General features: G+C 40.1%; 1 protein-coding gene and 1 long non-coding RNA gene across 5 annotated transcripts in view; one reads left to right on the top strand and one right to left on the bottom strand.

The window, feature by feature from the left end:
- NTRK2 (neurotrophic receptor tyrosine kinase 2) overlaps window positions 1-22,274 on the bottom strand; it is a 203,686-nt gene that overhangs the window by 43,711 nt on the left and 137,701 nt on the right. For all 3 annotated transcript variants that reach the window (XM_064643024.1, XM_064643023.1, XM_064643025.1), the window contains 3 exons: window positions 12,577-12,707; window positions 6,277-6,449; window positions 2,552-2,786 (listed from right to left, as the gene is read on the bottom strand). In XM_064643024.1, coding sequence (XP_064499094.1) covers window positions 2,552-2,786; window positions 6,277-6,449; window positions 12,577-12,707 — 539 coding nt within the window. The remainder of the gene's footprint in view (window positions 1-2,551; window positions 2,787-6,276; window positions 6,450-12,576; window positions 12,708-22,274) is intronic.
- On the top strand, window positions 6,380-22,256 carry LOC135407727 (uncharacterized). 2 transcript variants are annotated; one of them, XR_010426991.1, is made up of 3 exons: window positions 6,380-6,493; window positions 19,746-19,849; window positions 22,046-22,256. It is a non-coding gene; the product is annotated as an uncharacterized LOC135407727 (long non-coding RNA). The 2 variants fall into 2 exon arrangements; XR_010426992.1 differs by having other exon boundaries at window positions 6,445-6,558.

Genomic DNA, 22,274 nt, shown 5'->3' with positions numbered 1-22,274 from the left:
ATTTACACTTATGTTACAGGTATATACAATTGAAATATATATACAATTTCACAAGGGAACGGGAAGGGGGAAGGGAAAAAGGAACAAAACCAAAATAAAATATATATATCCCAATTAGTAGCCCAATATCTAACAACTAAAAGAGTTAACAAAGAAATATCTCACTACTGTCCTTGGGACAACCGAGGACAACCGCTCTGGAATGATCGCCGGCAACCTCCATCTCCCAAGGTCAACAAGGCCTTACCAGGCCTCGTTCCCCAACACGGCAGACTCAACAGCAGGGAACCTGCACCTCCAAGCCGCCGGAAGGAAAGAGAGCAAAGGCTTCTCCTCCTTTCTTCTTATAGCCTGGCTTACGTAAAAATTATAGGGAATACTGGGTAAATCTGGACCCTTCCTTGGTTACAAACTGGTCACCAAGGAAGGCCTAGGCCACACTACCACACCTGCCCACCTTACTTGTTCCCTCCCTCACATCCATGATTGCACCCTCTTCGCACTGCTCCCTCTTCCTTTTCCTTTGTTACATAGTGGATCACACAAAACCCCTCCTTGACCTCAAAAGTAAGTGATGATGATGGAGAGAAGAAGGAAAGAAGAGAGTGATTCTGTATAAGAGGCAGTGGGAAATGCAGTGTACCCCTTGAACGAGGTCTTTTGAGAGGTATCGAAGGACTATCCGGGTTACGCAGAATTTCCTTTGGTGAACTGCTGCTTTCTCCAGGTCATGGGTCTTGTTCTAAATCCATGTTTCACTGGGTAGAAGATTTGCTTGAATACTCATGTGTAAGACTCAAGGATTAAATCCAGAGGTATATGAGCAGGTAAGATGATGCCAGAGTCAGTACATTATCATGCACCTAAGTCAGGCCTCAGTTGTTTCCTGGAAGCCCCTACGATTACTGAGTTTCTATCCCTTTTTGCAGGTAGTTTTTATGTAGCAGGGAGTTACTATTTTTTTCCAAAAATAAGCAGTGCATATGTTTAAAAATGCTGCCTCTGATTGTAAAGATCTTTGCAACAGTCACTGTTCAGCATACACTTTCATTCTTAAATGTAACAACTAACATGGTAAACACTGAAGTACAGAACAGAGATGCCTTCAGTCCCAACAAGTACTGCAAAAATGCAATATGCAAAATCAGATGCAAAATAAGAAACCTTGGCCCTTGGTGTTCACTGGTGTCCTTGCACACAGACGCACTGATTACCATCCTCTATATTTTTTCTAAGTTCTAAAGTGCAGTCAGGCTTGTTTTACATTGATCAAATAACTCGAAGTGCCAAGTTTCCAAAATAACAATTTATAAGAGGAATCTGGATCATATGCTTACTAAATACTAGGTTTGTCTTTGAAAGAAAAGACCATTAACAGGGGAGACTTACTTCTCAGTTGTCAAGTGAATCAGCATTCATCAATAATTCTTGTGTGTAGCTTCCCTGTTCAGCCTTAGCCAGATGTAGAGACAATTTCTTTCCAGACATCTCACAAACACTGATGCTGAGGTGACACTCTCCTTTACTAACACAGCAGCCCAAATTGAGTGGCTAAGAAAGAGGCCTTTATTTTATCTCTAAGGAATTCACTGACAACAAGTCATGTGAGAGGCAGATACATAACATGTGGTTAAAGATGATGAGTTAGTTTATCTTACAGGATAAACTCTAGGGTTTGTAAATTAACAGCTTGGCCATGGATTGCCTTTCCCAAGCTACAAACACCTGACAGCTTAAGTTCCAATCATGAAATTACAAATGTGATAGCAAACAACAAATGCTGTCAACTACATGACTTGCCACATAGCACCAAGATAGTGTCAACAACAGTAATTAATGCACACAGTTATGTTTATCCCAGCAATTCTAGAAGGTCTTTGGAAACTTCAGACATCATTTTATGGCAACCACATTCAGCAAAACCAGCAAGAATGAACAAGCGCAACCAGCTATTCCTACCCTCTGCAAAACAACTTTTCAACCATAAGAAGTAGGTCTAAAGCCCTGGCTGAAGGCAGGAAAAGCTTAATGACAGCTTTTCAGGTGCTGAGTGTATAAAATTTCTCACCTAGTTTCTTTTTGAGTAAAATAACTGGTCATGCTGTTGTCCAGTACTTACACTTTCTCTAGTTAACTGAAACATTCTAAATCTCCCCAAAGTCAAAATTTCCATTTTTCTTTGCAATATTTAAGAACATATTTTAATAACTTCAAAGTGTTGAACCAAATTCGATTACCAACTCTTCATTTTCGTCTGCTGCTTTTTCTTCACTAAAGCCAATGCAAAATTTTTGCCCAGAGAAAAAGACCTTTCTGTGATTTATTATCAAAATCTAAACCCAACATATATAAAAAACAAGACATAACAATCTTACCCTGACTAACTCCAAATTTACCAAAACTTTTTAACTCAAAAGCAGGTTCTCCATATGCCAGCCTCTAAATTACTTGACAGACAGACGGTTGAGTATAAAAGCAGAATCAGTCACACCAATGTGGTAATAAGACTGAACAAGACCTAGGTTATTTCCTATTACAGCAGTTCACTTACCCGATAGTAGTCTGTGCTGTACACATCTCTAGACATCCCAAAATCCCCAATCTTCACCAGTAGGTTTTCACCAACCAGACAATTCCGGGTAGCAAGATCCCGATGCACGAAGTGCTGTGATGCCAGGTAAACCATACCAGATGCAATCTGCTGGGCAATGTGAAGCATCTGGGATTGGGTCAGCTCAGCAGGACGGTTGCCTTCTGCCATCAGTCCTGCATCTGGTCCATGCGCCCTGCACCAAAACACAAGTGGGTAAACTGACAGGCCACTTGTAAAATGGAGAGGTAAAGGGCATTAGTGAGTTTAAATCCACACAATGCAGTCAAAAGCGCTACAAATTCCTTGGTGAAATAGGGAAAAAATTGTATCTTGGCTTTTTTCATTTGCTATTTCCTTCATTGTGGGAAAGATAGGTGGTGTGAAGAGCCTTACACAATAGGATATGTATTACTCAAGGAAATAAGGCACATGTGTTCACAATAATAGCCATCTGTCAGAAAACACCACCTTTCTCCTGTTCCAATCTAGTAATCCAGAGAAAGGCTGACAAAAACACCTGTTTAGTAACACTATAAGTGTGAAAGACAATTGAGGGAAAGGCAATGAAGTGGCATGCATAGCATCACCTTTCCTATGACTGGCATGCCTTGATTTCTAGAGGGAGAAACGACAGTGACCCCTTCCATCTTTTCTTTAAGAAGAAAAAGCTCACTTCCTTCTGAGAAACAAGGGCAGCAATCTTAGATTTATACTTCTAGTTTCCTATCCAAATGCACAGCAGGAAAGAATTTTTGCTTATTTCATCACCAAAGGTGAGTCCTATCTGAGGTGGGAATTCCTGAGGATAGGATGAGGACACAAAACACACACTATTTGAAACAGTAAAAAAACAGTTTCAGAAATACAAGGTAGCAAGTCTCTAAGATGCAACAATCAACTGATTAAGGAGAATACTTCTATGCACTCCAGCAAAAACAGAGAAGTTTTGCATTAGAAAGGCCCAGTGAAGTACTGGGACACATGTGCTTCACTCGTCTTAACTCTGTTAGGTCTGAAATGCACGTACATCCTAGTATCTTGAAGATACTATATGCACAACATTTTACAGTAAGAATTACTAGCTAATCCTTATCCAATTAGCAGGATCATCTGGCAATCATTCTTCACTTGATACAGCTTATAATATTCTGAATACCCTTTCCCTTTCATTCAATTTTCCTGTGTTTTCAGAAGCCTTTTTTATTCCTTTTCTGAAGACTATTCTTTCTAAGAGACCACCTCTCTTTTTCCCTCATCAACTTTTGCTTTTGAAAAATGCTCTAGAACTGATTTTTATTCCTCTCAAAGCCCTTCCTTCCTATAAAGGGGAGTTTCAGAGAATTGCCTTCCTAATCAACAGAGGTGAGGCCTTAATTTATCTCTAGGGGAAGGGTGCAGGAATCTGGAAAAGAGTTGCAAATTAATCGAATCTGTGAGATCAGTTCTGACACTACCTATCAGAAACATAATATTAAAATTGCCCCAAGGGAAGAATTTCATGAGAAAAGTGACACAAAAGAAAATGGAGGGTGTGTAGCACTGCTGGGACTGCATCTGGTACCAGGCAAAGCCAGTTCTCTGCCACAGGGTATGTACATGCAGCCATTCACCTGGTGTAGTTGGTAGAGGGGAATAAATGGGAGGATAAGAAATCTCCAACTAAAACTCACAGGCAAATTCCTACTGAAACACATTGTACCTTTATCATGCATGGATTTTTTAATAACTGTTCTCAGACATGAAACTCTGAGTAGCTAAATTAGAGAACTCATCACATTTTGCTAGCCTTCATGAGAACATGGTCTGTGTCTAATGAAACTTTTAGATTATTCCTAATGCTCCATCCACTTTGCTTGTTCTCTTGGTGCTGGTCATAAATGAGGTGATCCTCAGTGTCTATAACAGCCAGGAACACTGACAGAGATATTCTCTGCAGTGACAACAGACTCCCCTAGTCAGAACAAGCACTGGGCAGGCATGACTTTGAGGCTTTAGTCCTAGACCTACACAGCCTTTGGCTGCATGCAGACAGCCAGGCTCATTTGGGTTAAACTTTTGGATCAATTTTTCCCCAACAGCCTTTGGCGGCGCTGCAGGGTAAGAAATAAAGGCTCTTTTACCCTGCTTTGCTACAAACCTGTGGTCTGCAGCACAAGCTGCAACAAATACGAGAGGAAGGACAAACTGGAGCCGAGGTTTAACAGCTTGTCCCAGCATAATCACTTTATGTAGGAAATATACTGTCTGCTGAACTACTTTTCTGTACAATAATTCAAAATCAGAGTTAAAAGGTCAGAAAAGGCCAATCAAAAAGAATCAAAGCTTAAGTATTTCTTATGAAATAAGAAATTATTTCTCATCAGCTGAGAATCTGGCTTCTTCTAATGGAAATTCAGTGTTCTGTAAACATACTGGAATGGCATCTAGGGAAATTGCAGTTTCCCCAAACTTCTGATTCACAGCAGAAGACCAATCAGGCCAATATAAATGCCCTGAATTCTTAAATATATTTAAATCCTCTGCCAGAGAGACAATCAGTCTGGGAAAAGTAGCAGTTTTTGCTCTGCATCCCCAGTTCAGAACCCAGTCTCCAGGCCAAACCTGCCAGCCCTGCCAATAAGGGAACATGCTAATTGTTGTCACTGGTTTTTATGATGTGGCTATTTGTTCAAGAGATCAGAAAGACAGCAAACTCATTTCACATAGGCTACCGAAAGTGCATATATGGTGACACTAGTAATCACTAGTCATTTCAACCATACAGAAAACATGAACACACTTAAAGGGACATCAGGTTTGATTGTTTTACAGCTTTGTTACAGATATCTTTCTGAAGTGGTGGTAACTTCTAGTTATCTTCAGCAGGAGAGACCTCTGTATGTTGAAATGTCTTTATGATATATTTTGATGAAAATTACATAGAAGGCGCTGAAACAACAGTCCCTTATATTTTTAATATAGTAGCAAAAGCTATGCCTTAACTGCTTATTTTTATGTTAATGAGTGCAGGCTAGTGGAAATAGCATATATATGAAGCCTCTGTTCACAACTTCCAGGTTCATAAGTTACCTATTATTGTGAATCTTAGATATCATCTATTTATTTATGACTGCTTTACTGTCAAATTTCAATTTCTGATGCACATTCCTGAACAGTTTTATGAAATAAAGCCCTAATCCAGACCCCAAGATGCAGCATTTTCCAATTTACAAAAGCTTCCATGGCTCACATTTTTTTTGTTGTAGACTTATGGTAGTCTTTCCAAAACACTGAGAAGAGGGAAGAGAAAAGGGTTTAGACCTCAAAAGCTCTTAGACGCCTACAGATAGTGATAGGTGTTGAGTGGGATCTTCCAAGTGCTATCAGAAAGCCTGCAAGAAAATGATTCCTACTGTAGGATTTATAACCAAACATTTCAGAATACACTGAAATATATTGGAAACAATATTTCTTTGGTTCACATTTGTTTGGTAAAAAGCATAAGGCTTGACTTAATGGTACTTCCAAACAGGCAAAGAGACAGAGCCCCACATCCCAGTACAGAAGACGAGAGTCACATAGTTTGTACTCCTAGATGTCAGTATTTGCCAGTGGTAGTAGTTAATTTGACATTAAGTACCAGTAACACCTACCTTCTCTGCCCACATTTGGCTCAGCAGCACAATATATGTTCATGGGTTTACCTGAGGAATTTGTTAAGATCTCCATGCTTCATATATTCAAAGACCATGATGAGCGGATCACCCTCAACACAGACACCATAGAACTTGACAATGTGCTCATGCTGCAGGTTAGTGAGCAGCTCTGCCTCACGGTGGAAGTCCTTGCGGGCATTGTCGCTGGCATCCTTCAGTGTCTGATGGAGAAAATGAAAATGTAAAGGACAGATGTTCACAGAAGGTAGGGAACATGTAGGACAGCACTGTAAGGGTAAGACACCAACATTCTACAGCACAGAGGATGAAGTAAGTATTTTCTTAATACCTCTTTTAGAAATGCAGATGTGATCCTTAAGCGCAATTAAAAAATGGCAGTAGAGTTTTCATTCCCCTGCCACGTTATCCTAAACAACATTTTTCTTGTAAGAGGATGTAGGAATACTCATGCTCTTGCTGTGGCAAGTGTTTTCCAAACACAGAGCAAATAAACTGATCTCATCCAAAAATATACTCATACACAGCTGGTTTGTATGCTTTAGCATTTAACTTATGGAACACCTAGTATTCTGTTTGCATTTACCTTTCTTGTTAGTTCCTTAAAATAAAACTCTGCTTGTTTAAAATACTTGGTGGTAACATAGATGTATTCTTTATGTATTATTAACGTCGTTGTTGCTGTTAGTCCCTATGGTGTGCTACACATTAGGTAGATTTACACAAGCTTATGTCCCTGGGTCGGAACTTAAAACCTGAGCCAGAAACTCCTTTGAAGTTCTGTAAATCTATTCACATGCCTAAAATTAGGCATAAGTAACTGCAGGATCACTCTTGAAGTGATAGGCAGAGAGGAAGGCAGATGCAGATCAGAATTCTGGAGTGTCACTTTTTCTTACCCCTTTTTATTTATACAGCTCTAAATTCTTGCACATTTTAATTTTGAAAGAAATATATCAACACTGGATCAAATAGGAGGCTTAAATGTTGTATAATGAAATAATACTAATTAAACTGTCAAACACAGGTTGTTTCAGATTTCTTCTTAAGAACTACAGTTCATGAGCAAAGCAACACTTTCATGCACCAAAAAAAAAGGAAGTTCCGACACCAGTTAAATGAGGAATAATTATAATTGGCAATAAACCACTAATAGACTCTATATTCAAGTGGTATAGTGGTTGCACTATAATAGTTCAAACAATATTTTTAAAACTGCAAAGGAAAGATGGCAAGTTACCAATGTTCACAAATTATTCTTCACAGAAACTGCTGTCTGGGCTCTCTACATCTGGATTTTAACAATACCTAGGCTGAACACAATAGAAGACAAGACACAAAAGTAGTTGCAAAGTTTTAGCTAAAGATGCTTTTTCCTGGCCATCTAGTCACTTTATTTTCCATCCTGAATTAATATACAGAGCATGGGATCAACCACATTCATCAGAAGAGACACAGAACAAACTGATACTGTGCAATCATTCTACCAACAAACTGAATTTTCAGCTACAATAGTCATGGTTTGTTCAAGATTTTTGTTCCATAGGGACAATTCTGCCCATTTTTCTAATATTATATGTATGCACGTGCAACGTACAGACTAGTAGATAACTGTCATTAAAAAACACTTGCTTTACTTGTGAAACTGCAACCCCAGGTCTTGAAAATGAAAAGCTACCACAACAAGATTCAGATGGGGGAACAAGGAGCAGGGCAGATTAGATAGCTGTCTTCCAAGTTCATGGGCTTTTCCCTGTGGATTTCAGGCTCTGTGGATTCTAGAGGCAAGAGAAATCACTTATGCCACAGCTGTCCCTTCCCTGAGGGATGGACTTAAGAATCTTAAATGCCTTCAGGCCCAGAATCCTTCTTCCATAAGTTTTACCAATAATGATGCAACAAGGATATTGCATCGTCAAGGCTTCACTAGGCACGATAAGTCAGTATACACAGCTATATCATGTATATCAAATTTGCTGCCCACTATGGTCTACACACAATCACGTCTGAACTGAATGAAGACACTTCCAAGCTCTGGGATGTGGCTTTAACATGATACAGGCACCAACCCACAGTCCAGTCTACATTATATGTAATGAAACCACGGGGAATAATTCTATTGTCATTTGAGTTTCCTCTGGTAGTTTAATGTATAAAGTGATTGGACTGTAATTCCTCTCAACAGAATTAGAAAAACAATTCATATAAAACCAATTTTTAAATAAAAGCAACCTGGAAAAAAACTGACAGGGAGAAACAGAGGCTGATCCTCTTTCCAGTGGGCTCTTTCCCTGGAAGGACAGTAAAAATGCTGACAGCTATGCCCTGTGAGGATGACATATTGCATATTTGAGAAGACGCTTTTTATCTCACAGAAACTGCAAAATTATCGTATGACAGAGCAGTTGCCATGGCAATTCTGCATTTTCTGTCAAACAGCAAAATGCAGAAAGGTCTAAAATTCAGGTAAAACTCATGCAGTATTTATCACCCACCATTGCAAAATCTCCTTTTTGTTATTTCATGCAGTGCACAGAATAGACGCAATGCATGAGAGAGAGCTGGCACAGTCAGGCAAAGAGGAGACTGGAAGGTGAAAAAAATTATAAGTATGTAGAATTTACTTAGAAATGACACTGACTAATGCATTTAACTTGATCTCAGCACAAGACAAAAAAATAAAACGAAAATAAAACCGTAAGAGCACTAAAAGAGAAAAAGACATATTAATTACTATTATCATTACTGTCAACTATGCCAAAGCTCTGCATACAAAGCACTCTCAACCAGTCGACACGAGGTGTTCCCAAGTAGGATCTGAGATTCAACCACATGTACTTTCCAGCCACTCAAGCCAGCATTAAGGAAGAGGGATAGGCTTCCTTGGGCAACAGAGGGAGCTCCCGGCTCTCATAGAAGCTCCACATCTGCCGAGTTCATCATTGTGACAGTTGGACCACTACCCCTTGCTTAGTCTCCTCTACATAGTCCATGTCCATCTGGTCTGTGCAGACTTGTGCTCTGTAGTGAGTGTGAACTGCCAGCTCCTTACCCCACGCTGACACCACAAAGCTGCATTCATGGGCAAGTCAGAGCAAGAAGAGGAGGATATGGTTGTCACCAACATCAGTAGGACTTGGTATCGAAATTCTCATGACATATGACCTTTCTACTGTTCCAGCCTTCCCCTATGAAACCATTGCTACTGCTCCTCAACACCATACAAAGCTGAGCGGTATGTGTTCTCAAGAAATGAAGGGGTGGTTTTCCACCTTCTTGGAAATGAAGATCCAAAGATTTGGAAACCTTTGGTTTTCCTGTGCGGGTGCCATGGAAATGTTCTTGATCTCATGCACATAGCAGTCTGCTAGCTGAGCTCTATCCTTGAGCAGAACAGGGTGAATCCCCTTCCAACCTCCCAAGGGAGCAAGAGGCAGCTGCTAACCTGTGCCTTGTCAGTCAGCCTCACTTCCAGCTCTGGATAGGCTAAACTAGTGCGAGATTATGCCTGGGGATCCAATCCTATGAGGAGACAGCACTGAGCCAGGCCTGAACAACCACAGTGGCACACCAAAATGCCTCTCAAGGAAAGAGTAACTTTTCCTTCCTCCGCCTTCTGTTCTCTAAAAGTGCCTACAGCAAATAGTGTGCTGAAACAATGTGGTAACTCACATGAGGGAAAGCTAGTACAATGCCCATGCTCACAGGGTTTGTCCCATGGCAAGCATTTCTAAACATTCCGTGCTGCCCTCAAAAGACTAAACTAATCAAAACTAATTTAAACAAATTGTCTTTCTCCTCTCCCAAGGAGCAAAAGCTCAAGTTCTTGGTGTTGTTTATGCTAAGCCTGATCTTTTTTTATCTTCCCAGAGTTTTCTGGGCCTCTTAGCTCCTAAATAATTTGCTGCAGCATGTCAGCATTTTGGATACCAGCTGGCTGAAAAGAAGAAGCAAACATGTTGAGTAATAAGGAGGGATGCTCAGAGCCAGGCATGAACCTTACAGTTGTCCAGCAACTGGCAGGCACAGGCAGCTGCCAGGGACCACCAGCATCCTGAGGGACATTGTGCAGGTGAGACTGTGTCTCCTTGCTGATGAAATTCCCTTGGCACTAGCTCTTACTCCTCACCAAGTACATATTCCACTGGTCTCACCAAATCTACATCATGGTGATGGATGTGTTCTGGTTTTGCCCATGGGCTAAAGCTCTCTAAAGCCCTTGCTGTGTGTCAGGAGGAGCTGCTGTTGCTGCTGGCATCAAAGTCTGCTCCTCTAAGACTAAAACTAAGACACTGCCAAATCCTGTGCTCAGCAGTGGGGTCCAAACACAGTCCTCTGGATAGCTGTCTGCACTCCAGTTAGGTCCCATCCCTTGACCTCCACTGTGACTGAAGGATACTTGTGATCTATGTTGGTACCACAGGAAAAGAGAGAAGTGTTAGGCAATTAACACCTCTTACATAACAATCAATCCAGTGGCTCAGTTCACCAAAAAATTTGCTCTTTAACAGCAGCCAGAGTCACGTCTTTAAGAGCCAATGGCAGAAACATAAAATGGGCATAACCTGTCCCCAGAGATAATTCTTCTCACAGCTGCCCGCAAGATGTTTATTAAGGACACTACAAAGAGTGGATTTGGTAAAAAAAAAAAGAAAAAAAAAAAGAAGAAGGTATGGCAACTTGTCCAGAAAACTGACAAATTTCTCATCTAAATCCATGGAGACATCTCTACCTTTAAAGGCTGAATGCTTTTCCTTTTGAACTACGCAGAGAGGAAGTGCAGTGTAGCATTGAATAGCAGAAGTGCTAGGCTCCATTCGGTCAGGACTTTGAAACAAAGCAAGTGAATAGAAGTATTTTTATTTTGCTATCAAGGAGTTCCCTAAAGTGATAGAGGAAAGGCAATTTCCACTGTAGTTTCACCAAAACACAATAGAAAATTAATTCAGATCTAGTTTTGTCATCTCCTATCTCTTGCTTTCTCCCTATGTCTATACTATCTCCCTTCAGGGCTTAATTTTTTCTCACGAGTCAACATGACCGAACAACTCCCAAGTATCATAAAGACTGTAACCTTGGCAAACCCAAAAATGTGTTATTTTTGATTGAGCACTCAATAGGTCTATCCTCCTTTCATGTTCTCTCACTGTCAAGTCCAAAACTCTACTTCTTGTTACCAAATTCAAAAATATGATCTACTCCGTTTCTTTTACTGTATGGTTTCATCCATGTACACATGGTTGCCTAACTCTGACTGGTCAGATAAAATTATTTTCCCCTAGGCACAGCTCAAATTCCAAACATCTATTCCATCTGCATCTAATGAGATACTTCAAATGCTGGACACCTTGTTCAGTTTTTGGCAGAACACTACAGATGGAGATAAGAGTTTGTTTCCAGGGAAACTTTGCAAATTTTGAGAGAGTAATTTCACCAATATTGTTTTCTAGCTACATCCTGAGCTGAAATCAACAGCCAACCTGAGCTCTTGAATTTTAGGGGGATGAAAAGACTTGGTGCAGTGAAGCAGGCTTGGTCTCCAAGCTCTGAGATCAATCTTGAAATCTTTTTAATCCTTGGTAGATTCCCAACATAGCAGGTGCTCTTTGCCTTTTAGGAGAATCAGACAAATCTTCCCCCCCCCCCTCAGAAATGTAAAAGTTGTCTGTATACTTGAAACTCCAAACATGTTTTTGTGCATTTTCCTCATCCTTTGGACTTTATTTCGGGATCATTGATTGGAGCTGTATATAATCAAGAATCACTCCTCCAGGTCTGACATATGATGACTTTTGGATTTCCATACTGCCAGTGTTTAACAGTACATGACAATACTATTCACAAGTTTGTTTTAATATTCCTGGCAACAATATTAATGACAATTACCCTCAGATAATTTCAGTTGTTGACTTGAAGAATGTCATAGTCCTGAAAAACAAAGCCATTCTTTGCCTACAAATTATACACATAACCTATTCACTTAGCTACTAATAGATTAGTTTTTTAGACACGGAACACATATGTCACTTGTATTTTTAATGACCTAGACATTATTTTTCACTAATTGTACTCTAGATAGATCATAAAAGATTTTGCCCCCTTGTGACAAATCTGTTTTCCTCTTTTTTCTTATAAGATTCAGATCTCATTTTATAATCCACAACTAGATCAAATACTGCATTCTCTTAACACTCAATTAGCCTTGTGAACTTTTCCACACATATCAGAACAGTTACACTGTATTATGGAATAGGCAAAGACGATAAATTACAAATAAAATAGCATTAGTTGCAACCATGAATTAGTAATGGAAACCCTAGATTCTTTTACCTTCACTGCCACCAAGATCTTGCTCTGCTCAGGACACAGGTTATAGCATTCTGCCAGAAACACTTTCCCAAAGGCTCCTTCTCCCAGTTCTCTTTTAAGAACAATATTGTGGCGCTTGATGTGATGCACAACTGTGAAAAGAAGACAAAATGGAGGTCAGAAAGGAGTGGCAAGGCCAGGATGAGACGGAGTCCGTGCTTACAGCCACATGGAGACAAGCTTGCCTGTAAAGTAGGATGCGTACTGTGGAAAGAATCAAAATCCCTATGTGCCATTTATTAGTGCTTTGTGCAAAAAGACTGAGCTTAACTATTTATAGTTGGAGGGTAGCACATTTGCTGGATAAGAAGACGTGGAATTCAGAGTCACCTGGGAAAAGGCCAGTTATCATCATGTTAGGAAGACTGCTGCAGAGCAACACATAGGAGCCAATGCTGCTTTTTAAAAAAAAATTAAGAAAATTAATCAGAAAATAAAGCAAACCTTTCTCACACCTCTTCTAATTTTGTGCCTTTAACAGTAACAGAACTCTCGTCCAAAGCCAAAAAGTTTTAAAATTAGGCTAATCCAAGAAAATCAAATGTGCCCTCTTTTAACTAAACACAACTTAATACTCTGGTTTACTTACCACTTTTTCAACTGCTTTCCTTCTCAGAGCTATATATAGTTACAATAAGATAAATTTTATTCTCGCAAACATGATGTACAGTATTACTCTGAAGTAAAAGAAAAGATGGACAAAGGTTTTAGTCCACACAGTGGACAGAAACTTCATTGACGTCCTCAAGCTTTTCAACTTATTTTACATACTCTTTTCAGCAAAAGCTTCCATTAAAACCTTTAATATTTAAGAGACTGTACTAAATTTTGTACAGTACATTATCAGTTTGCAATGTTCAAGCTCAGTAAAGCGGTTTAGCTGCCAATCGGATGGGCAGCTTGTGTTGCTGAATCTGTACAAAACAGACAGAACTACTGATGAATTTAACCTCAGTGGACTTAGCTGCCTTTGCAAACACTGAAATTAACCCCCGCCTGGAAAAGGCCCGTTTGCAACTTAAACCCTTGACACAGTGAATTAAATTGGGGTGCACAGACATCAAGCTGGCTTCTGCTAGGGTTTGAATCTTCCCTTGGCTGCTTAACTGCAGGACTGAACCCTGCCAGTAATTTAGGATCTATGCAGACCAACTGCTGTTGCCATATTTGGCCACAAATCTGTTCCAAAGTGGGTGATCACCTGTACAAAAACCACCTTACCTCCATGTCTAAAAGATGGAAAATGGAGTGCTGGTGGTAACAACAGTGGGGAGAAATGGCACAGCCTATCCCTATTCCTATCACCAGCATTTGGAGAAAAGGACCACAGCCTACAAGAGATAAATATGTGCGTCCCACACCCTAAGCCTACAGAACGTAAAACCAGAGCACTGCATGTAAATACACTTTGTATTCACATGCTTGCACACGAGGGAAACCTGGTGCTGGAGTAAGCTCGAAAAGTGAGAAATCCATCAGGGGTCTGTCAGGCGGGCAGCACACCCAAGGAGCAGATCTCCACCAGACCCAGCTGGCACCTGCCAGAAACCTCTCATCAGCGTGTAAGCAGGCCCTCCATAGCCTGTGTATAGCATGAGGAAAGCTGGATTCTCCCTGCAGCACACCAGACTCACCAGGGCTCACTGCTGTCCCTGCAGCTGGTGGCTGCAGGGTGGAGCATTGCCAGCCTCCTCCTCCAATCCCCAGTCTTCTGTCTCATTAATAGCCAGGTACACATGAAATAAGACTTCATGATACTTATGTTTTTCACTTTTGTCAAACTCTGGTCTAGCATAAGCTTAAGTTTTGTTGTGGAGATGCATTTATATGGGTATGCTTTGTTTGGCCAGCTACCCTAGCAGCTCCCCTGCAGTCATCAGGAATTGTTTTCTGTGTTCACTTCCTCCTCAGTACTGGCTTTGCAAGTAAAGCCAAAAATGCAGTCAGCACAAGATAGGTCTGAACCAAAACATACCTTTTTTCCCCATAGACAGAAGTTAACCAGCATCTGTTGCCTCTACTAATACTGGTCACAACACAGACCGGCAGAGGCTGAACTGCTGCCCTGGCATGCCACCTGAGCTCTGGAGTGTGGCATACCTTGTGACCTGTGCTTTAAAAATAATTGCTATTAAATGAGGGCTAGTTCATATTCCCTGAAAAACTTGTCATCCAACCCTGTCTCTTGGGGAATTCTCTTACCCTCTGCTTTACCAGTAGTGCCAGAAGAATGCCTCTCTTCCTTTCCCAGAAAGAAAAGTTCAGTTCCATGTTACCAGTGTTACCATCTTAAAAAGTACACAAATGCTAGAGACAGGTTACGGGGCTGAGAACCTGTCCTACTGGCATCAGTAGGAAAATTCCAGTAAAGGCAGTTTTTCATTTGGTTCTCTCCACAGCTGTCAAAGACTCAGTGACGAACTGAGTCTGAATTTTGTGTGGGTCCTCTCCATTTTGAGCCCATCCTACCCAAGTGTTGGCCGTAGCAGTACAAAGGGGGGTTTTGTAAAGCTCCTGAAGGACAATAGAGTAAAAATAAATAAAAAACATACCAAATACTTCTCTGCAGTACACTTACAGCTGCTGTTAAATACTTTTATATAAGCCAAGCATTTGACTGAACAATCCCCCCTGTAAACCAAACTGTCAAAACTGAGACACAGAAAGGTGCAGAAGAGGTCTGCACAGAATCCATTTTAACTTGTTACGCTCTATCCACCCCTGTAACCTTTTTGAGCTGCATTGTGTAACTAAACAAATAAAAAATGACAGTAAATATGACAAAATGGGCAGAGATTAAATGTAAGAACAATGTAAGTAAATCAAATACATAAGATGTGATGGTTATATGAGCTAAGGAAAAGATCCATTTAGCAAACTCAGGGCCCCAGCCATAATGAAACCATCTTCAGTAGGAGGATATTGCAGCAGCAGATGCACTGGAAAATTCAGGTCAAAATCTGATTTCAGTTAGTGTCAGGATAAAGCAAATTCTCTCTGCTGACATTCAAGAGATTATCCTGGATTTACACTGAAGAAACAAAGCAGAATTTGGCCAAAGAGGTGGAATAAACAAAGAAGTCATCTCATGACATTGTCTCATAGGCAAACACAGACAAACATTCAAATGGCAGCTATATATTTTCCTCCTTTTGATTCTAAATGGAAATTGCACTTGACCTGCTATTCGTACTTTTAAGAGTATATCATCTCTGGTTTAAAATCTTGACTGATTACTGCAAAAAATATGTTCCATTAAGCTAAAGGCTGACTTGAAACACTTCAGAGAGAAATGAAATATAGAATATGAAGCAAGACAACAAATTAAAGAAGGGTAAATGCTGAAAAGAGGCTGTGGTGTTAAATAATGACCACACAGCTGTATGTTTAGAAGCAGGCAGCTCCCATGGATGACTGCAGGGAATCAGAAGGCAATAAGGAGCATACTGCAGAAAAAGTCTCTCTTCTCATTTCAAGGTCACAGAGACATCCCACCAAGAGAGTTGGACTTCTAGGTATTTCACTCACTAGGAAACATCATGTCACACTGGAAATGATACATCAGCTTTATCCTGCAAAACGTATCTGCAGGCACAAGACTGCACTCCCCAGGTAACCTATCTTTGATGATGAGGCTGAATAGAGAGGGTCACACCACTTTCTGGAATGGGTCCCAGCAGAACAGGCAACTCAGGATCACCTCACCACATTGAAATCACTGAGTTGGATTGACTGAATCCAGCCATGGACAGCAGGATACTTAGCATATAAATTATCAAAAACTTTCTGCCCATAATTAAAAAATTCAACGTGACAGAGTAAAAGTGTTTCCCCTTGGTCACAAACAATAGGTCTTAACATTTTACCCCCATATGTGACCATTACACTACCGAAGCTGACCTTCTACACTGCGCAGAGCATAGTACTGAGCTAAATGACTTGTGCTCAGCAGAAGACTGCCTCCAGAAAGTGACTGCGCCAGTCTTGATTTGAAAGTCTGAACTATCCACTTGTTTTAATGTGTAATCATTTTCATTGCTAATAAAAATGCATGCTTTTTTCTTTGTCTCTTAATCATTAACTTGTCTGGCTTGCACCTCCCTTGGGCTCCAGGAGACTTTCTCTGATAGTTTAGCAGCCTTTTAAGATCTGGTATTAAACACACATAATCAACACTCTTCTTACTCTTCTTGGAGAGGCAAAGAGACAGAAGTCCCTCCTCCCAGGAAAACATCCTCTCCAGTTGTTTTAATGACTTTTCTCTGGAATATTTTCAACAACCCTTTAAAATAAGTTGTTTCCAGTTGTTTTTCCTAACTGGAAGGCACATTCTTTGTGTCTTTCTCTCTCGACAGAGTTGTGATAAAAACACAAAATCAGCTCCCTGTATCTCTGCACATCCATATATTATGCCAGTCCTTTTAAGGCTGGGTTTCCTAAAGAGCACAAAAATTACACAGTTATGTAGTATGCATGACAGTGTCTCATCTAGAACACCTCACCCAATTACAACACCATAAGTGCTGTAAGTCTCAAATGTGTTCCCACACGCCTCATGAGAACAGCAGAGAAGATTTAGGGGGAGGCTGAAACACAGTCTCACTGCTTGACGGACGCTAAGAGCCACAGCAGACAGGCTCCACCATCACCACTCATTGAACTACCAACACTAGAAAATCCTGTTGTGTTGCATGCCCACTTAAATCATCTCCTGAGTCTGCTTTTGAGAATACTATCCAAAATTTTGCTAGCAGTATACATGTGGAACAGTCCTGATGAAATTTGTTGTGCCAGGACTCTGAGAAGAGAATGAAGACCTTCAAGATGCCAAGCAAACAGGTAGGCTAATATTATAAACATACTCACAGTTGCATAAGAAAAAAGCAGTCATAGAAAAGACTCAGCTTGTGATGTGACATGAGGTGCCATAGAAAGACATTTTGCAGGTTTCTTTATTTCTTTTCCCACTATTTCTATTGCAATTGTGAAGACTCAAATATTTCTAAGATCTTGCTAGAAAAAACAGGTGTAAATGGCCAAGTGATTGTTTAGATAGTATTCCAAATTTGTACAGCATTTCTCATCCACATAAAAGGGGGGGGTGGAGTTTCCAATGGAATCCCATAGCAGAAGGATACAAAATCACTGTGAAGAGCAGAGAGCAAGTCTAGACTGATGGCCATCTGGTTATGCACTAGCAGCACCTCTACAGTTTCTACAAGCTATTGCCAGAATAGAAATTTTGGCACGTTGAAGTATCTACTCTCTAACATGGCAATAAAAGCCAATAACAATGCCTTTTTTTTTTTTTGGTAACCTTTTTTAACCTTTTAACTTGCCAGCCTTGCCTGGGTCCAGAAGTAGGCCAGCTCAGTTGCATATTTCTGATTATTTGAAGTATTTATCACATACAACATTCATTACTTATTATTCTATATATATTTTTGTGTAGTGCTATTGTTGTTTAATTTTTACCATATAGCAGCAACAAATGCTCATGCAAGACTGGTGCCCAGACGTTGTAGGCACAAGCAAATAAACAGCATGTTTACACGTGCTCCCCAGGTACTCTACTCTAAATGAAAGGTCCTGGTACAGGCTATAGAAAACTGAGTGTGGAGGATCCAGAATGAGGCCAGAAAGGCACTTGGGCCTTGCCACATTACCTGTGCAAATACAGCTTCTGAAGCATTTTGATTTTTTGCTTCTTTGAAAAAAACCCAACAGTTTAATTCAGCAGTTGTAAAACAGTTATCCTTGAGCGGCCATCAGTGATTTGTCAGGTTTTTCATAGGCATCAGAGTCTAAGTGGACCTTAAGGAGATATTTAATGGTCAAATTAAATAGGAAGTGATCTTCCAGGAAGAACTGAAGGCATTTATGCAAGGCAAACTACTGATCATCACAGGAATGGCATAATTCCCAGGCACTTACTTCTTACTTGCCTGGAGATACATCTGATGAAAAATCAAATAAATCTGTGATTGGTGCAGCTTAACCTTTCAGTTGCTTCTTTTACAACTTAAATCCTCACAGGATCTATACTTTAAACCCCAGAATTTCTATCTTTCTGGGTTAGAATTAGGCTTCCTTATGTAACACAGTGCTGCAGGTCCTTGAAAGATGCCCATCCCTCTCCCAACTGCCCACAGCAGCAGGAGCACCATAGCTCTTACCCGTTGTAAACTCATTTTGCTATAGCTTGCATGGCGCTTCTCACTTGGCTGAAACTCAAGTGTTTGCTATTTTTTGGGGTTAATAATTGATTTCTGGTGAGGTCTTTGATTTTACTCTTTTTTTACTGTAATTGATTTGGTTTATTTGGCCAACATTCTCTGAGCTTGACATAAGGCCATACTTGGTTAGACCCTTACACACAAATAAACATTACTTAAGAATAAATTACAATAACAATGCTATCATTGTTTTAAATGCATGAGCCTTATGAGCTAAATTCACCCTTCGGGAAAAAAAATAATAATTAGTTGACAGTTTACCCATACATAAGTTTGCCCTTGCATACTAAAACTAAGGTACACAAGGCCTTCAAGCCTTAGCAACCTAAAAATGATCTTTCACATGGTAAAACAATTGGAATATATCACAATAGCTGAAAGCTAGATTTGGCCCTCTATTTTCAGAATATGTAGCAGGTATTAATCACCCTGCATTTCTCTTTCTATGCTGCTTCCAGCCTCCTAAAAGCTTTTCAGCACAGTATATTAAATCTGCTTTAAGCAGAAAACTGTATTTGAATTTTGGCAAAACACTGCCTTTGCAGATATGTATGCACTTAATTTGTAAATGCCAGTCTCAATGCACTTCTTCCAAACGATTAATGATTGTACAACTTAAAGGCTATTGTATAAAACCTCTGTTGGTATTATTTTACAGCGACAAATCTGGTCCATCTTCCATGGAGACTATGATCTCACCATCAACACCCTTCTCTTAATTCAGATGATGAACTGCATGATACTAACCTTTAGAGATCTTTGCTATAGAAACAGAAGTACTCGGCAAAGGATGGGGGAGTACCATGTAGCATGTCTCATATCACTTGCAGAGGGGGAAGGGCTAATAAAAATACTGTCTTCAAAATATTAACTCTTTTCTATCTCTGTTTTCAGAAATACACACAGCCCAGTACAAGCATCCCAGGACACCAGTCTGAGAAGTAGGACCTAAAAGAAACTTACATTCAGAGACTGAGTCATATTCAAGCCTGGTGGAAGTGGGTATAAAGGTGAAATTCAAAGGAGATTGCTCTGGTTTTGACGTACTTTTCTCTGCTTTGCTTTTTGTCTTCTTATTTTAAAAGAAAAAGGAAATAATGTTGTACCTCAACATGAGGAAGCTTTTTACTGGTGGCCTTTCAAAAAGAAATATGAAAAGTAAATGGAGCTTTTAAGCCTGTGAAGGAATAAACCACACTCTTGGCTCACAGTCCCAAATTCTACCCCCTTATATAAAACTTAAGCACATATCCAGTCTTCACCTTTTGATGAACTATTTTACTGAAAGATAGCATAGCATCTGATCAGCCATACTAGATGGCTAGGTCTGCCCTGTTGCAGCTAATTATGCATAGAAAGAAAAGGGAACATTAGAGAAAACATCACAGGAACATGACAGAAATCAGTCTTTTATAGATCACTTCTGAGCATATTATTTACCCTTTTCCTAATATTTTTTTTTCCTTCTACAGTTCTCTCAGGCTGCAGTACACTGTGTGGCTTTCTGTGAGGAAAGCTGAATCTTATGCATTTTTTACCTTATAGTTTGCTTTCTTTGGGCCAACTGAGGTAAACTCCTAAGCAGAAGGTTAAGTCTCTGCCCGCTTCCTTAACTGCATACAGTTAAGGCTTTGCTGCTACATGGTTATTTGCTCTTATGATTCTGTGTGTACCACCTCCTTTCCTGAGTTTTGCCATAAGTGAACTATAAACACAGAGAAAAGTTTTGGGTTTGTCTATCTCTGAGGAGGACCCAAAAATGACACATAAAGGCATTGGACATTGCAAACAAACAAAATATGAAACTTTCCTCACCCTTTGATTGGATTCCCACATTATTCACTGAAAAACAAAATCACCAGACAAAAGAGAAAACAAGTCTCAAGTCTTCCTATGCACTGACAAGGAAAGAACCTCAGTTTGCCCTCTGTCTTCTGGGAACACAGAAGGGGTTAGCACTAACAATTATACTGTCCCACAGCCCCATGTGACAGGAGAGATGACCAAAACATTATAAAAGATGAACGAACCTGAAAAAGTGGCTACTCCCTTTTACAGACTTGCTCTCCTTCAGCATTTCAGCCGTCTTCCATGGTGAGGCACTTTTGTTCTGCTTTTGTTCCACTGACAGGCTGGCACACCTTTCTGCTAGGGTATGCCACATACAGAGCCTTATGTCCCTATTGGGCATTTCCCCCTTGGCCTCTGCCACTGTTTCAGAATTCCAGTGTTATGATGTAATTGGCAGCATATGAGTGCAAGGCATACCCAGAAAATTCATCTTTATCCCTGGGCTGTGACAGATCCTCTATGTCAGCCACAACGCAGTCAAAAGATTATTATATTGTACTAGCTTCAAGTAGAAGACCTGCAAGTTCTTACTTATAGGTCAACCAAATGAAGTCATGAAGGGTTTGCAAGACCGAACATGGTGAGGCTTTTTTAGGATCCTCAAAAATTGCAAAGTAAAGATGGCTTTTGTTTTGTCTTGTTGCAAATGCACTGGGAAAAAAAAATCTTTCTCTGTTTCCACATTAACATAACACGTGCTTAACTTTTCAAGCTTGAAAAAATCTGCTTACTACAGACCACACATTACCTCCTCTGGTATCCTGGTTCTTCTGTTCTCCAAAGTACTAATACCATAAAGTGTATGTTTATACAACACTAATTATTCCATGTGTAAAGGTCATAAGGTTTTCACAGTCTGGGTGACTTCTCATCATTTTTCAAGGTCTGACAACCCCCCCAAATCCCAGGGAAGGATGCAAATGAGACTGTGCCATGCTCCTTGCATTGAGATTTGCTTATGCAAACAATGGTGCTCCTACTTGGAACTGCTCTCTAAATTACACTAAACTACAGCCCAGCCAGATTTGAGAACACTTTAAATGCTTTTTAAATAGCAGCAGGATGAGTGCCTATTCTAATTGTCCTGACAGAAAACCCAGCCTCATAATATATAGAGAAAAGAAAACCTGTGACTTGTCAATGGGAACAGGAGGACTTTACAGGTAATTTCTCTTGCAAAAGAAAGTCATGTATTTTCTCTTCTCCTCTCTTGGATTTCCATGTTATTTTACATAACAGGAAAGCTAACACATCTAGCAAAGAATATAAGAAATCTCCTTCCACTCACTTGAGCTCTGGATTGTGTTATCTGTCAGCTGAAATTATGTTTCTTTACATTTCAGACAAATGAAGAGGAATACATCTTCTTTGCTAAAACAAGTTTGGTGAGGGAGCAGAGGTCTCCACTATGTATAGCCCCTTGCAACTGGTCTACATGACATGCAGCCCAGGGCCCCTTGGCCTTTAGCAGACCAGAGCCAATGCCATGCCCTGTATGTTTCCATGGCCATGGGCAGTGAGGCATCAGTCACAGACGTAGCCGGTCTGTCAAATGGAGGTACGTTTAAAGTA

This window comes from Pseudopipra pipra, chromosome Z (genome assembly GCF_036250125.1).
Source record: "Pseudopipra pipra isolate bDixPip1 chromosome Z, bDixPip1.hap1, whole genome shotgun sequence".
NCBI classification, from domain to species: Eukaryota; Metazoa; Chordata; class Aves; order Passeriformes; family Pipridae; genus Pseudopipra; species Pseudopipra pipra.
The sequence above is the reverse complement of the archived record's forward strand: the minus strand, read 5'-3'. Positions and strand labels throughout refer to the sequence as shown.